This window comes from Perognathus longimembris, chromosome 1, assembly GCF_023159225.1.
Source record: "Perognathus longimembris pacificus isolate PPM17 chromosome 1, ASM2315922v1, whole genome shotgun sequence".
In the NCBI taxonomy this organism is placed as follows: domain Eukaryota; kingdom Metazoa; phylum Chordata; class Mammalia; order Rodentia; family Heteromyidae; genus Perognathus; species Perognathus longimembris.
The window spans coordinates 161,780,330-161,797,136 of NC_063161.1; the positions used below are offsets into that span (position 1 = coordinate 161,780,330).

Below are 16,807 nucleotides of genomic sequence, written 5' to 3' on the forward strand. Positions count from 1 at the left end.
AGGCTGCCTGTGACCCAGCTGAGACACTGCAGGTCAAGTGCGGTCTGGTGGTAAAGTAGAGGCTTGGGTACTGATGTGGAGTGCATTCGTGTTCATAATGCATTTTCTTCTACTTTAGGTAAATCTTAAAATGAGAGAAATAACAGAGAAAGAAGTTAAATTGAAACAGCAGCTACTGGAAAGTCCAGCTCATCAAAAGGTAAAGAATAAATGTAATTTTTCTGGATTGCACTAAGTTAATGTTCATAGTTTTAGAGTTTCGTGTGTAAATACTATGTGGTTGACTTGTATTCTTGGAGTCTCTGGGTGGGCTGAGTTTGCTGCGAGTGAGGAGTGGTCACGGGTAGTCTCTTGTGTCTTCCCGGGGCAGGGGTTGTGGTTGGTCACCTGGAGGAGGGCGTGGCTGCTGGGAGGAATTGAGCAGCTTGTGAGGGAGGGCGGTCGGCTGTGGGCAGTGAGCCGGCAGGAGAGCTTGCCTGCTGCTCATGACGAGTGCCCTTGTGGATCCCTGGAGTGGCCCCTGGGGCGCAGCGGCTGTGGGTGTCAGGTACAGATTGCCTGGGGCTGGGAAGGATGCACACGGTACGTTCCCTGTTCTGGGCAGTGGTCTCTTCCCTGGCACCATTTTTCCTTTGCCTTGGGACTTGGTTTCCCTCAGTGAAATGGACACAGTTGAGTGCAGATAGGATGCAGCAGGACTGTCTACACAGATTCGCCGCTGGAAAATGAGGCGCGTGCTTCCTCTCTGTCCGCCAGCACCGCGCACTGGCCACGTGCACAGCACACACGGGCACACACCAAACTCCTGAGTCAGAGTAGATGTCTTTGTTGGTCCCCAGCCTTGCTCTTGGTACTGGGCAGGAGAGAGCGCGGAGGGGCTGGGCCACCTGCAGCGCAGGGACAGGAGGGCATGTACTCCGGAAAGCCTGCGCTTCCCAGAGGCTGGCCCTGCCTCTGCTGTGAGAGCACGTGGGCCCCGGCGTCCCTTGACCTGCTCTGCTGACCTTCCTCTCCCTTCCTTCCCGCCTCCCGAGCAGTCTCCCTCCAAGTGGTATTGGAAGTTAGTGCCCGTAAGTGACCCCAGCCACCAGCCGCCATCTGCAGAGACATCCTGTTGCCATCATTTGCTTCCATTAAAATTGCTCGCACCCAAACTAGTTTTTATTTACTTATTTTGTTGTTTTGTTTGTTTGCTTTTGTTTAAATGTCACTTTCTCTGGTGTGAGCCAAGACCTGGCTGGGCTGAGTGGGCTTTGTAATGTGGCACGTTAGAATTGTTGGTTGCCTTTCGCTCAGGTTCTTACTGACGTCTCTTAAGTTACTAGTGTAGTGTAATGACAGGGCATTCTCTTTTTCTGGAAGACACTGGAAGGACAATTACGCTTTGTTCTTTTAAGAATGGTATTTAGTATGACCTTCCCTAGTCCTCAGGTGCCAGGCTGTTGGGTTGGGAAGATGGGTCCCCTGATGTGGGTTCAGGTGGATTGTGGAGAGAGCTTTTGCTGGCTTTTCCAGTTGCCTTGTCCTCCTCCTGTGGCCTCCCTCTCTGGACTTGTCCGAAGTGGGGAAGAGTGTGTGTCTGGGTTGGATCTGAGGTTTTCAGTACAAATGCAGGGTTCTGGAATTAAGGGCAAATTTTCACCTAAATAGAAAGTTAAAAGTGGATTTAGTCCAACTGTTTCCCCCTATGCGCCACCTAGTGACCAGTTCGGGAAGTGGCGCAGTTGTACTGCACTATAGATGTCTTTTCGCAGGAATTTGGACACAGTCTTTTTCCGACTGTGTTGATGTGCCCCTTTGCTTGCCTGGAGATTGGTTGATCTCCATGACTTGGCTCTGGTAGATTTTACTTTGGGTTCTGTGGCCCCGACTGCCCATCGCGGCCATCTGCACCTACTATGCTTCCTGCTGACAGGCCACCTTGCTTCTCTTTGAGCACTTTAGTCAGAACCAAGAGGAAAGCATGTTTAATGAGTAATCTGTTAACATCTTGAGCCCTGAATATGATTGGGGTAGAGGCTCCCAGTAAACTTGGCTGTCTTACAGGAAGTATGGTTTTAGATGACTTTCATGAAAATAGAAAAATGTGACCAAACCATAGTGTTCCCCCCCCCCCCTTTTTTTTTTTTTAAATGAGAGTGACTGTCCTTCCGTGTTTGGTGTTTGGTAAATAGGCCACCGAGACAGAGCGGGGCAAGGTTGACAGGTTGTACCTGAACGCTTTATAGCTAGAGTTTTGGAAACACAGACGAGCAAGGCAGTCACACGAGACCCTCGGGTCCCGCAGCTCAGTGTCAGCCTGATTTTACCCCCACACCATCCATCCTTACTCAAGAAACCATTTGCTTTGCTGCATGACTGCTTGCTCCCGTGTCTGCCATCTCTGTGGAAGCCTGGCCTGGCGCACGCCGTGGCGCACTGCATGCTGGAGCCCGTGGACTTTGCACGTGTGGTACAGTATGAGGCGGCTTCTCTGGGGTAGTGCCTGCCGTGGAGTCTGAGAAACAAGTTAAAGTGTGTGCTAGAACTTTTTTTTTTTTTTTTTAACATAAAACAAGCCTTACCACCAAATTTGAAAGAATTTTTGGGCTGGTGTGTAGCTCAGTGGTAGATTACTTGCCTAGCCATGTGTCAGACTCTGGGTTTGATCCCAGCACTACAAAACAACAACAACAAAAGATTTATGATTTTTTTGTTAAGCATCACTGGTTACTGTACACTACATACTTGGTAGCAACTTGAAGTTATAGATTGTTAAGATAATTCTTCAAGTTACTCTCACCTACGGAATGCTCAGAAACTCGTAGTTATTGTACGTGGCTGGTTTTCCTCCTGTGTGTACCGCGTGCCCTCCCCTTGGAGGAAGTGCCGATGCAGAAACAGCAGTGTGCTGCGGCCTGCGCGCCTGCCTCTGCTGAGCTTCGTTGGGCTGCGGGAGCAGAGCTGAAGGGCTGGTGCAGCTCACTGTCCAGACACATGGCTTCCTCCAAGCGCAGAACTCTGGAGACCTTGAACAAAGGTTGGTGTATACACGCCTCGGTGGCTTCCCTTTCCAGACGCTTTGTTGCAGTTCTCAGAGCTGCTTGTGGCTATGGTAGGAAAATTTTTATCTAACCTAGCTTCTGAAATTTCTCAAACTCCATACTGATGCTATTGTGCAGTTTTCTTACTGGCCAAGGTTAACACTCATGGTACTTACTAGCCTGGTATCCCAGGCACTGGGTTTTCACCACTTAACTTGTTTCTCATTAGTTTTTAGTGTGTTGGCTTTTGGTAGTGTAGACGTGCGTCTGTCTCCTCCTGTGTTTGCCCGCCACCAGTGCCAGTGTGGCACCAGCCTGGCTCTGGTGTGCTAGCGTTGAATGGCTGCCGTGCAGTGCAGTGGAGGCTCACACAGGAAGCCCCCTGGACCTGACCGTCCTCTGTGTTCTTGGCCACGGATGTCACTCAGGCACGCTGAACTTTGCCAGGTGATGGTAACTGTTTGTGTGTCTCTAGGCTCTGTGTGAATTCTTGCTCCAGCAGTGTGCTGTAACGTACATGGGGTGAAGCGACCTCACACGCAGAGACCGTTTTCCTTTTATCAACTGCAGGTCCGCTATCGGCGAGAGCACCCTTCTGCTAGGCAGTCACCCTACTTCCCGTTGTTGGAGGACTTGATGAGAGACGGCAGTGATGGCGCTGCTCTCTTAGCGGTGGTTCACTATTACTGCCCAGAGCAGATGAAACTGGATGGTGAGTGGAGAACACACCCCTCAACAGCCCTGGAAGGCTAATGGAAAGCCACAGTGTCCGTTTAATGTCCAGATGTGGAAGGGAACGAGGAAGCCACCCCGAGTGCTGTGTCAGTTGGAGCACTAGCATAGATGCAGCTATTGAGGGACTCAGTGTATGTACATAATTCATGGTTTTCTAATGCACACATTGCCCCTGAAAGTATTTGGGTAATGTGGCAAAGTATTTGCGACTTTCCCTGTGTCGCCTCATGAGTGGCCTGAAAATGCCCCTTACTGATTTCAGACACCTCGGAGTTAGTTTGTGGATGTGAAAGTCAGTGCTGAGTTCAGTCTGTGTGCAGAGCATTTCTGAGCTCCGGCCACGCGACTGCTCAGTGCCACTCCTGTACCAGCCTCCCTGTCTTAGGTGCTCCTGGGTGAAGTGTGGGGCCACACTGGCGCAGGCTGGAGGCTCCCAGAAGGCTGGGGAGTTTGATGATGTAGTTAGCTCCATCTGGAGTGGACATTTAGAAGGTCAGCCGTGTGCCCCTGCCTAGTGTTCACATTGGAGCGTGGTCTCACACTTCCACCCTGGTGGCTGGGCCTAGAGTTCCCACTTCAGGAACAGGAGTGCCAGTACGGCAGGTGGTTCCAACAAAATAGTCTCATAGATACAGAGCTGCTCTTGAAAGACGGGGCGGGGGGGGGGGGGGGGCTCAGGCTCCAGGAGGGGTACCCACAGTGCACAGATGGGCACCTGGGTCCATGGGCTTGAGTCTTTCTGTTCATCTGGCCTTGGGGATGTGGGTGTCAGAGGCTATCCCTAGGGCCTTTGGGGGAAAGGGTTCCATCCAGGAAAGCTCCTGAGATGCAATGTCTAGGAGTCCGGAGGGAGCTGGTGGAGGGGAGGCTGAGAGGGGCCTCCCCACATGGCACAGGAAGGCCAGGGGAGAAGGGTCATGTCTACATTTGTCACCTAGGGGCGCAGAAGCAGAATTTACTGACAGAACACTTGCCCAGCATGCACGAAGCCCTGGGTTTGATCTTCTGAAAGGGAAGGTCTAGGACTAATGGCACCGTGGCCCTGTAGGGATTCTCTCGCAGCATTGTTGGTGGGAACGCTCTAGAAACCATGCTTTCTAAGGCAGCAGTCCTCCACTGTGTGGCAGGTGCCCTGGCAGCTCTCACACCAAGACCTAGATGGACGAGAACACAGTATGTGCCGTGCTGGAGGCCCTGGAGGGGAAGAGAGGCTGTGAGGAAGAAGGCTCCTCCTCCTCCTCCTCCTCCTCCTCCTCCCCTCCCCCTCCTCCTCCTCCTCCTCCTCCTCCTCCTCCTCCCCCCCTCTCCTCCTCCCCCCCCCCCCCCCCGACGGAGGAGCAGCGTTCAGGAGAACCATAAAAGACCTGAACACAAAATGAAGACTTACCAGTGTACCTGCCACTGAGCACCATGGAATGTGCCTTCTTATAAGAGACGCGCGCTAGGCTCCGCTGGCTCACGCCTGCCACTGTGCACCGTGGGATGTGCCTTCTTATAAGAGACGCGCGCTAGGCTCCGCTGGCTCACGCCTGTAACTTAGCCGTTCAGGAGGGTGAGATCCCCGTGGGGCAGCAAAGTCCACGAGACGCTTAGCTCCAGTTAACCACCAAAAAGAACTAAAATGGGAGCTATGGCTCAAGTGGTAAAGGACTAGCTTTTGGTGGGAATAGCGCCCAGGTCCTGAGTTCAGCCCCAGGACTGGCACAAAAAAGAAAAATAAATAAGTCCCTGTGAAAGAATTTATAAAAAGTGAACTTAATCAAGGCTGCTAAGGACAGCATGACAGACCCCAAAGCATCGGCCCACCCCCACTGCAGATGAGACGTCCATGATGGAGGTGCAGCCCCTGTCCACACTCCCCCGAGACGGGCAGTCCTAACTGTGTTCCGGGTGCGGCTGCTCCTCGGGTGCTGCAGGGCAGCCGCCTTCATCTGTGCGGCCCCTGGCAGACCCCAGCCATCAGGAGTAACGTCAGGTGTGACAAATGCTAGCTTCCCGGAACGGGTAGGACGGTGGAAGGGGAGGTAGCGAGGGTGTGTTGCCTCAAGTCTGCACTGCGGAATTAGCGAATTGTGTTTATTGTAGTGCATTCAAAAAGCAATGTAGAAGTATTCTCAAAGAAAGCTGAAGGGATGGTTGGGCATGGTGCTTCCTGAGCTGCTTGAGAGAGGGAGGAAGATCTTGAATTTAAGGCCAGCTGGGGCAAAGTTAGACACAGAAATTTGAAAGGAAAATGTGATTGTGTCTCTAGTAAAAATCAGTTCAAAACAAAGCTTGTAGGCAGCTGTGTTACAAATTCCATGTTGGATAAAACTTAGATGCGTCTGGACTCTGAACAGCAGATAATTGATCAAGAAGTAAAATGGAAGGGCAAGATGGTTCACTGCTAAAACCCTGGTGCTGCAAAGTAAAAACTGGGGCAAACTGGTGCCTGGAAGTTGATCTGAGGAGCAGGGAGAATCCAGGTCCCCCTTTTCCTAGTTAGTGGGGGAGGTGGGGACACGGGGGCAGGCGGGAGGAGTGATGCTGGCTCACCTGCACTGTCAGCCTTCCTCCCTATCTTCATGGGGCCAGCCCGCCCCGTGTGCTCAACAGGAAAGGATTTTCCTCTGCAGAACAGGCCCAGCCAGCCTCCTGACCAGTCACCTGTGGCAAAACCCACTTCCTGGGGCTTCTAAACTGCAGATGTGCAGGCACCCACAGATCCTGCCATCTGAGGAAAGCCCCTGACCAGAATCAGCACCCCAACCACACAGACAGTGTCAGAGAAGATACAGTGATGAGAGGGTGACCTAGAGCTGGGCGCTGGCGGCGCACGCCTGTAATCTCACCCACTCAGGAGGCTGAGATCTGAGGACTGCGGGTCAAAGCCAGCCAGGTCAGGAATGTCTGAGACCCTTATCCCGAATTAGCCACCACAAAACCGGAAATGGCACCGTGACACAAGCGGTAGAGTGCTAGCCTTGAGCTGAAGAGCTCAGGGATAGCACCCAGGCCCAAAGTTCAAGCCCCACGACTGACCAAAAAAAAAAAAAAATGCCTAGAAGACAGTTGCACAGCTGTGTCTAGAATTAGTTCTTAAAGAGGCCCAGAGAATGGTATGTTTGATTGCCAAAGTGTAGAACTTACTAAAGAGCTAGATGACTGAGTTAAAGAAATCACCCAGAAAGCAGAACCAAAAACAGGCATGGGAAGGGGTAGAAAATCCAGAGGTCAGTGATGGGAAGATAGAACAGTTAAAGCAGGAAGATGTAGTCAAGGAAAAAAAAAATAGAGAAGGATGTCCTAGAGAAGCAAGTGGTCGAGTCTAGATATTGCCACCTGCCCCTGTGGCCAGTGTGATTATTAAAGGAGACAAAGCAGGTCACATAGGACAGGAATCCGTATTGCATTAGACACCTCAAACATAGTCCTGAAAGTAGGACAGTTGGCAGAGCCCCCATCACCTGTGAGGGACTGAGCAGACAGTGCTTGATCATCACCAGTGCTTGATCACCAGCAGGCTCTGTATTAAGTCTTCTCAGACGTACACCAGTACACGAGGAACGAAGGTCCGGGTCGTGAAGCAGCACCTCTGAGTTCAGCTCAGGGTGGACAGAGGCAGCTCTTGGATCCAGGACACACAACGCTTTCTGAAGGGGAGTACAGAGGGAGATTTTGTGCACCTCTGCTATGGAAACAGTCACGTGGTTACTGCAGTGTGGTTGTAGGAAAGAAGAACAATAGGGTTTGCGTTAGCATAAGAGGTGTATATGTAATCAATTCCTCAGTGCAGGTGGAGGTGGGTGGAATATTCTCAGTGAGGAGAGTCTGGGGCCTCAGGAGAGGGCAGGGTGGGCAGAAGACTTCATTATACTGAAAAAAAATCTTATGTGGCATTTAAAAAAATTTAGTGTGTAAAATTGTCATTATAAAGATTATATACAAAGAGGGTATAGTTACATAAGTGAGGTAAAGAGAACATTTCTTGTTAGACAATGTTGCCCTTCCCTTGTTCTCTCCCAATTGTTTTCCTCTTATGTGGCATTTTAATGACTTTGTATACCTTGTTAAGATAAAAATTAAAGCTTTAGGTTAAGGAAGAATAAAAATTTTGCATGTTTTAAAAAGAATGTGTAAAACTAAAAACGGGCTCTTTTCAAGGATTAATAGACAATCTTCTGCAAAGATTGATCCTAAAAGGGAAAAAGCTGAAGAATGTAACAAGTAGAATGTAAGCACTAATCCACTAGATCACTGGAGGCAGATGACTGGAATTGTTAGGGTGTCCTAAACACGTGAACAGCTGGGTGACACACATAGTCTGCTCTGTTGGACCAGAGCCTATGGGAACCCTAACCACAAAGTAAATGGACTCGGGAGTCAGCACTGTCCTGGTGGGCTCAGGTGTCATGAGCTCTTTACCTTTCTTTGAAGGGATTGACACTTTCTGTTAGGTAAACTCTCCCAGAGAATAAGAAACGAGGTAAGAGAGGGCCAGGCCCTGGCTGTCTGAGTAGATCGCAAGAGGGCAGTGACAGGCTGGCTTTCAAAAATACTGTGTGAAGTATTAGAAGACAAGATAAAAATTGAACGTACTCTAATGGTTATCTCAACATGTATGGGTGACTTGATTTAACATGACAGTGGTATGGACCCCAGGCTGCTGCAGATATGCTTCTAAGAGACCAGGAGCAGTGCCACCATCTTGACAGGTAGAGTGGTGTAGGTCAGACAGAGGAGCCCCCGGCCCCAGTGCTGCTGAGTCCCCTGCTCCTTGTACAGCATCATCAGCTCAGCGCACATGTCCACTGCAAGGCTGGAGAGAGCCTGGCAATGAGTGACATCATCAGCTCAGCAATCATGACATCATCAGCTCAGCGCACATGTCCACTGCAACGCTGGAGAGAGCCTGGCAATGAGTGACATCATCAGCTCAGCGCACATGTCCACTGCGTGGCTGGAGAGAGCCTGGCAATGAGTGACATCATCAGCTCAGCGCACATGTCCACTGCAAGGCTGGAGAGAGCCTGGCAATGAGTGACATCATCAGCTCAGCGCACATGTCCACTGCGTGGCTGGAGAGAGCCTGGGAATGAGTGACATCATCAGCTCAGCGCACATGTCCACTGCAAGGCTGGAGAGAGCCTGAGAATGAGTGACATCATCAGCTCAGCCCACATGTCCGCTGCGTGGCTGGAGAGAGCTTGGGAATGAGTGACATCATCAGCTCAGCAATCATGATATCATCAGCTCAGCGCACATGTCCACTGCAAGGCTGGAGAGAGCCTGGCAATGAGTGACATCATCAGCTCAGCGCACATGTCCACTGCGTGGCTGGAGAGAGCCTGGCAATGAATGACATCATCAGCTCAGCAATCATGTCATCATCAGCTCAGCGCACATGTCCGCTGCGTGGCTGGAGAGAGCCTGGCAATGAGTGACATCATCAGCTCAGCGCACATGTCCACTGCAAGGCTGGAGAGAGCCTGAGAATGAATGACATCATCAGCTGAGCGCACATGTCCACTGCGTGGCTGGAGAGAGCCTGAGAATGAGTGACATCATCAGCTCAGCAATCATGACATCATCAGCTCAGCGCACATGTCCACTGCAAGGCTGGAGAGAGCCTGAGAATGAATGACATCATCAGCTGAGCGCACATGTCCACTGCAAGGCTGGAGAGAGCCTGAGAATGAGTGACATCATCAGCTGAGCGCACATGTCCGCTGCGTGGCTGGAGAGAGCCTGGGAATGAATGACATCATCAGCTCAGCGCACATGTCCACTGCAAGGCTGGAGAGAGCCTGAGAATGAATGACATCATCAGCTCAGCGCACATGTCCACTGCGTGGCTGGAGAGAGCCTGGGAATGAGTGACATCATCAGCTCAGCGCACATGTCCACTGCAAGGCTGGAGAGAGCCTGGGAATGAATGACATCATCAGCTCAGCGCACATGTCCACTGCAAGGCTGGAGAGAGCCTGAGAATGAATGACATCATCAGCTCAGCGCACATGTCCACTGCGTGGCTGGAGAGAGCCTGGCAATGAGTGACATCATCAGCTCAGCGCACATGTCCACTGCAAGGCTGGAGAGAGCCTGGGAATGAATGACATCATCAGCTCAGCGCACATGTCCACTGCAAGGCTGGAGAGAGCCTGGCAATGAGTGACATCATCAGCTCAGCGCACATGTCCACTGCAAGGCTGGAGAGAGCCTGAGAATGAGTGACATCATCAGCTCAGCCCACATGTCCGCTGCGTGGTTGGAGAGAGCCTGAGAATGAGTGACATCATCAGCTCAGCGCACATGTCCACTGCAAGGCTGGAGAGAGCCTGGCAATGACATCATCAGCTCAGCGCACATGTCCACTGCAAGGCTGGAGAGAGCCTGAGAATGAGTGACATCATCAGCTCAGCGCACATGTCCGCTGCGTGGCTGGAGAGAGCCTGGCAATGAGTGACATCATCAGCTCAGCGCACATGTCCACTGCAAGGCTGGAGAGAGCCTGGCAATGAATGACATCATCAGCTGAGCACACATGTCCACTGCAAGGCTGGAGAGAGCCTGGCAATGAGTGACATCATCAGCTCAGCGCACATGTCCACTGCAAGGCTGGAGAGAGCCTGGCAGTGAGTGACATCATCAGCTCAGCGCACATGTCCACTGCGAGGCTGGAGAGAGCCTGGCAATGACATCAGCAAAAGTGATGCAAGAAAAGAAGATGAAAATATGTTAACAGCTGTAAGAGCAGCTCTGGTGACTCATGCCTGTAACCCCAGCTCTGTGGGAAGCAGAGGTTGGCAGGGTCGCAGTTTGAGGCCAGACTGAGCAGAGGGCCCCAGGATTCTGCCCTCAGCGGCGCCGCTGACGTGGTGTGCACACCGGTGAGCCTGGCGACGCGGGAGGTGTAAGTGGAGGGTCCTGTTCAGAGGGAGGCCAGCCTGGTCTGAGGACACACCAGGGTGTGGCCCAGGTGGCAGAGCCTCTGCTCGGCAGCACGAGGCCCTGGGCTCGAACTCAAAGCACCTGTCAGGGGAAAACACAAAAGGAAAACTTCTGATAGTGCTTGGGAGGGAGAGACTTAAACATTCTGTCCCATGGAGAATCAGAATCCTAAAAATGGTAATTTCTCCAGAATGTTCTGTAAATTTACTGCCCGTCCAGTAAACACTTCTGTTTTCACAGAAATTGACAAGTCCACACAAAACTCCTGTGGAGTAGTAGGAGCCAAGGAGCAAAGTAGAACATTTATTGTGATGGAGGTTCAGTGCCCACCGCGTCCTCGCCAGACTCCCCCCGGGGCCTGCCGTCTTGCGCCCGAGGGGGGCAGAGGCTTGTCCTGGAGCCACCCGCCCATCGGGAGCCATCACTCCCATCGGCCTTCCTAAGCACAGTTCTGGCCTCATTTCTCCTTCAGGAGAAGGCCCAGCAGCATCCCAGCCCCGGCCCTGACATGCCACGTGTCCTGGGGCGCCCTTAGCGTCGGCTCTCACGGGTTCTGGGCGTCCGCGTCACCTCCCGGCTGTGGCCTGTGTTGGCGTTGCGACGGTCTGGTGTCGCAGGAGGTCCGTGGTGCCTGCCGTGCGCTGGGCGGCGGTGCTGAGCCCTGTGGAGAGGCATGCAGTGCGCTCTCCGGAGGACGTTCACTTGCTGCTTTGTGGGACTTCTCCGGTTCCCCCTCTCCAGACTTGCGACCCACAATTGTCACATGCTCCTCTTTCCATCCTCTTTCTCCTCTTGTTTCCTCCTCATTTGTTGGTTTTGTTCATGGGTGGAATTGTGGTGTTGCAACCTCATAGACTCTTATTCAGTGAGTTATAATCCTTTTCTTTCATCATTTGTTGTGTTGCTTATGTTATTCCAGATTTTGGCCACGTTGATTTTGGAGAATAGGAACTGGGAGAATTTGCTCTAAACTTGACACTTGGTAAAATAGTGGGCTTTGTTGTGGGGAGAGTCACATAGCAACAGAGTCGCTGCCCAGGTTACTGGTGAGGGTCCTTGGGGCCTCAGGGCCTGAGGCTGAGTGGTGACAAAGCAGAGTGTGACCTCCACACCCCCAGATGAGGCGGAACCACCCTGGCCTCCCCCGAAGACCTAGACCTGAGAAGCACAAGACTTCTGCGCCCTTGAGCAAAAATCCAGCCACTTCCCTTTGGCTGTGCTAGGGATGGAAGCCCGGGCCTCGTCCAGACTGGGCAAACATCGTCCTACACGGAGCCTGGCGCTCGCTGTTCAGAGGGAGGGAACGCAAGCCTGAGTCCTCAGTGCACTTGCCTTAGTGGTGGGAGCCGTCCTCGCCGAAGCCGGCGTGCAGGAGGCCCAGGGGCTGTGGCGTTGTGTGTGTGCTCCGAAGGCCTAGCTTACCCCATCCCACCGTGTGGCGCGGCCCTCACCTGCTGCAGAGGAGGCCCAGCCGTTCCGAGCCTCTGCCCTTGGTGATCGCATCTTTTTCCCTGCCCCCATCCTTTGCAGACACAGAAATGACCTCAGGCAGAGTTTTCTTTTGCCAAGGGCCACAGCCGCTCGGCTCTTGCACACCTGAACTCACACCTGAACCCAGTCGTACATCTCAAGTGATTTCTGTTAGTGATGTTTAGTGTTAAGTATTAAAATTCTCAACTTAGAGTTTTGTTTTTTACTTTTTCCTTGAATGTTTTCCTTCAGTACTTAGTATCCCTTGTAAAGTTTCCTGTATTTTTAAAAATCGAATATCATATTCTTCAATGCCACCACCCCCTCCATATACAGCGGTTCCATTCGGAATTCTGTACCCACACACGGCGTCGTGGAGTGGAGTGTGCAGGGCACTAAGCTCTCACTGTCTGCATCCGCTAGATATCTGCCTGAAGGAGGCGCCCTCGATGGCCGACAGCCTGTATAACATCCGGCTTCTGCGCGAGTTCTCCAACGAGCATCTGAACAAGTGCTTCTATCTCACCCTGGAGGACATGCTGTATGCGCCCCCCGTGCTGAAGGTAGGGCGCCCGCCAGCCTCGACGCAGGGCTTCAGGCAGCCGAGGAAGGCCCATTTACCATGGCCTTTGGCTTTTGTTTTTCTGTTTTAGCCGAACGTCATGGTTTTTATTGCCGAGCTCTTCTGGTGGTTTGAGAATGTCAAGCCAGATTTCGTTCAGCCCAGGGATGTCCAGGAGCTGAAGGATGGTGAGTGGTCCCCTTGGGGCCTCTGCGGTGGGGTCCAGGCAGGGGCACCCGGCCACGCCCGGGGCCTCCGAAGAGCTGCGTGCTGGTGCCCAAGGCTCATCACCAGCTGGGTTTGCAGTTTTGTCTGCTCTTGTAGTCTGGGATTTGGTTTTTAATTTGGCCCAGTACAGGATACATTTGTTTAACTTGAAACTCATTCTGGAGAAAGTTTGTAAAAGCTGACTTGTTCTGTGCTCGTTGGTGCTGCAGGGTTTGTGTCTTGGAGTTAGGGGTAACTGTCAGCATTGCAAGTGAGTGTAAAACTGCTGTTTCTGCAGCTAAAACAGTGTTACAGCAGAAGTGCAGCCGGCCTCCCGTCCCCATCTCCAATGCGACCAAACGCAGCTTCCTGGGCAGCCCCGCTGCCGTGAGCCCCGCTGACCTGCCGGCACCCAGCCAGCCTCCGGTGGAAGGGGGACACCGGTACCTCCTCCACCCCGAAGAACCCGAGTACCTGTGAGTCTTGGTTTCTTTTTCTTTCAGAATTAATGTACTATCCTATTTCCCGTTTCTTGTAACTTGGAGTTGTAATGAAACGTATCATTATATCAGCAGCACAGACAGCAGGAAAGAGTGACGTAGGTCATTACCTGCCCTCTTCCTCTGGCCCCCTGGCCCCTTCCAGAGGCTGGGCTGCTGCGTCAGTACTTAAAACATGATCTAAAGGGTAGAGCTGCTCTCTGAAATGCAGCCTGGTGAAGAACGAAGTACTCTTGTATTTGAAGTACTCTGCATTGCTTGCTCACATAGATTATCCATAACTTCAAGCCATTCGATTTTGTTCTGGTGAGAAATACATAGTGTTGCTCAAGTTTTTTCTTTTTTTGGCCAGTCCTGGGCCTTGGACCCCGGGCCTGAGCACTGTCCCTGGCTTCCATTTGCTCAAGGCAAAAAGCGCTCTGCCACTTGAGCCACAGCGCCCCTTCTGGCTGTTTTCTGTGTATGTGGTGCTGGGGAATCGAACCCAGGGCTTCATGTATAAGAAGCAAGCACTCTTGCCACTAGGCCATATTCCCAGGCCCTGATCAAGTTTTTTCTGTGTGTGTATATGCATACACGCGTGCATGCACCAGTTCTGGGGCTTGAACTCAGGGTCTGGGTGTTGTCTCTGCCCTTTTTTGCACAAGGTTAGTGCTGTCCTACTTGAATCACAGCTTCGCTTCTGGCTTTTTTGGTGCTTAAGAGTTTCGTGGACTTTGCTGCCTTCAAATCGTGATCGTTAGATCTCAGCTTGCTGAGTAGCTAGGATTACAGGGGTGAGCTGTAAGCGGTGCTGATGAGCACCCAGCTTCAAGGTGTTTTTTGAAAAGTGGTTTTCATCATTAAGACCCAGTATGTACTGACCATATCTGGTCTAGATTGGTGCTCCCAGATGAGTGGGAGCTGGGGATGAAGATCAGGGAGTCTCCCTTGGCATGAACGTGGGGGCTTGTCTGTGACTCAGTCTGGAGTAGACTAACACACCCACTCACATGGTAGTTACACACACACACACACACACACACACACATTTATGAGATGTTACTGTGCCGAGGATAGAACCAGGGCCTTGGACATACATGCCAGGCATGCGCCCTACCACGGGGCCATATCCCCAGCCTGGAGTGTGTTTTTTAGATGTGAAATTGGGTTGGAATGGAAGGTGAGAATGGGACTCAAAGGCGATTTTAGGCAGCGCCTGCAACTAAATGACAGCATGAGACCCTAGGCCAAGGAACCTTAGATGTCTTAGGTTGGCACTGATGGTGTTGGTGGGTTGGCCAGGAGGAAGGACTAGGCAGAGGCATGAGAAGCTGCTGAGGCAGTGCCGTGGAGGGGCGTGGTGTCTTCTGTGTGGGCAAGAACCAGTGGCACGTCCCTAGAACCAGCCCTGGGCCAGGGCGGGTTGTTGGGCCGCGCTGGCGTTTGAGGGCAGAGCTGCAGGCTGAGCTGGTGCAGGCGGCTCCATGCTCATACCGGCGCTTGCAGTGCGCATGGGGGAGCAGAGGTTGACTGCAAGCACAATCGGTGTGACCGGGCTGACCTCGGCGACTAACTGGGCTGAGCTCTGTGACCGGGCTGACCTCTGTGATTGGCTTTTCATGTCACTGAGTTGTGAGGATTCCCCATTGGTCCATTTCTCTTCTACTCTGGTTTTAGTGACTGTGGAGTGTGCCACTTTGACACCATGCTTTTGCCTTTTAGACTTTTGCCTTTAGACCAGCCTGTGGGGTGTTTCTGTGCTCTGCCCTGCCCCTGGGGCCTGGGCTCTCCGCAGCTCCCCCTTCTCTGCCCTCTTGGTCTCTGGATGGCTTTACCTCCTTAGACAAGTGTGTTCGCTGTGGCTCAGGATGCTGAGTGTCTGTGAGCCCCTCTGTCCTGCCCTCACCTTGTCCCTGTGCGCGGGCTTCCCATTGGGCGCCCTGGGACTCGCACACTGTGGTCGTGATGGCTGATCAGTGCCTCCTCCGCACCCGGTGCCCCTCCCTGCGGCGCCTGGCTGCAGCTCTGCAGCGGCGCGTGTGCCTCTAGCCATTCTTCTTCCTAAGCTGTGATCCAAGAAGTAGACTGGCTGGGCATACGATCGGAGCTCGTCGCGGAGCCTGCCGCATTGCTCTAAAACATGCACAGAGCTGCACTCCTGCTAGCAGTGTGGGAGAGACAGGTCACGTTCAGACCACTACTCTGCATTTGCTGAGACACAGTGGTATCATCTTTGTGGTCTTTTTTTAGGTTGTCATGAGATAAGGTCTCACTGTGGTAACCCAGGCTGACCTTGACCTCTCCCGTGCTGGGATTACAGATGTGCACTACCACACTGCTTGTGGCCTTCTTTGTTACTAAAGTACTCTTGTTTTTCCTTGAACTAGTAATACACAGTCTTGAAAACTTTAAGAACAGTTGGTTTTCCTACTTTTGCTTTTACTTGCCCAGAAGATACTCATTGTTGTAGTCTTGAATTTTGTTGTGGAGATTGGAAACTGGTTTGTGTCCCACACTATCACCAGAAGCCAGTATGTTCCCTGCTTGCAGCTTTTGTGGGTTTTATCAATTTTATAGTCATAAGGTTTTTTAGAGGACAGAGAGTTGTCCACAGCTCAGGTGGAGTTCATGATGGTCTCTGTTGTCTCTTGTGCCTTTGCTTTGGAACGTGACATTTGATAAACTCACGCTTTTCTTTCCACTTCTCTCTCCATATGCAGTGGGAAAGGAGCTTCTGCCTTCAGCCCATCCCACCCCTTACTGCCACTGAGGCAGAGACAGCAAAAAGCGGCACAGGCAGAGGACACCCCGGGTGAGTGTGGCACCCCCTCGCTTCCCCTTTGGTTACGCCCTTCTTCCCAGGGTATGCTAAAATATCACTCCCCCTGATGGAAATTTTATTCTGACATAGTATTTTTAGTCAACAATAGCAGAATCCATTTTAATGTCCATTGTTGTAGCTCCGAATGTGAGAATGTCACTAAAATCTAATAAACCTTGCGTAGCCCACACAGAAATGCCGGGCTGTGCCCGAGTGGGAACTTAGGGAAATGCTGACAGGAAGTTCTGGACTGTTAGTACAAATGATTCTTGTTATGCCACTCACTACTTTCCACTTGAGCCACTCAGAGCTGTGTCGTCTGGATGCTCTGCAGTTTCATGGACCGAGTCAGGATTCATCTGCTGGGGAAACGGTTTCTCCAGAGAGGATTTCAGGTTTCCTCTTGGCTACTTAACCCTGAGTGTTCTTATTTCTTCTGCAGATCAGCGGCATCGATCTAACTCTTTAACCCGAGTCGATGGTCAGCCTCGAGGTACAGCAATAGCATGGCCAGACAAGAAAAACAGGTGATTCTCTAGAGGGGGACCCGAAGCGTCAGAGACCCTCTCCCTGCCCC

At 52.0% G+C, this 16,807-nt stretch overlaps 1 protein-coding gene across 5 annotated transcripts in view; it reads left to right on the forward strand.

Annotated features, from left to right (window-relative positions):
* The window catches only part of Camsap1 (calmodulin regulated spectrin associated protein 1), a 65,764-nt gene that overhangs the window by 32,561 nt on the left and 16,396 nt on the right, over positions 1 to 16,807 (forward strand). The window contains exons 4-11 of one of the 5 annotated variants that reach the window (XM_048346088.1): positions 119 to 199; positions 1,038 to 1,070; positions 3,594 to 3,735; positions 12,582 to 12,721; positions 12,812 to 12,908; positions 13,226 to 13,403; positions 16,130 to 16,221; positions 16,673 to 16,757. In XM_048346088.1, coding sequence (XP_048202045.1) covers positions 119 to 199; positions 1,038 to 1,070; positions 3,594 to 3,735; positions 12,582 to 12,721; positions 12,812 to 12,908; positions 13,226 to 13,403; positions 16,130 to 16,221; positions 16,673 to 16,757 — 848 coding nt within the window. Of the gene's footprint in view, positions 1 to 118; positions 200 to 1,037; positions 1,071 to 2,392; positions 2,453 to 3,593; positions 3,736 to 12,581; positions 12,722 to 12,811; positions 12,909 to 13,225; positions 13,404 to 16,129; positions 16,222 to 16,672; positions 16,758 to 16,807 lie in introns of all 5 variants that reach the window. The other 4 variants (XM_048346081.1, XM_048346097.1, XM_048346105.1 and 1 more) reach the window with 4 other exon arrangements.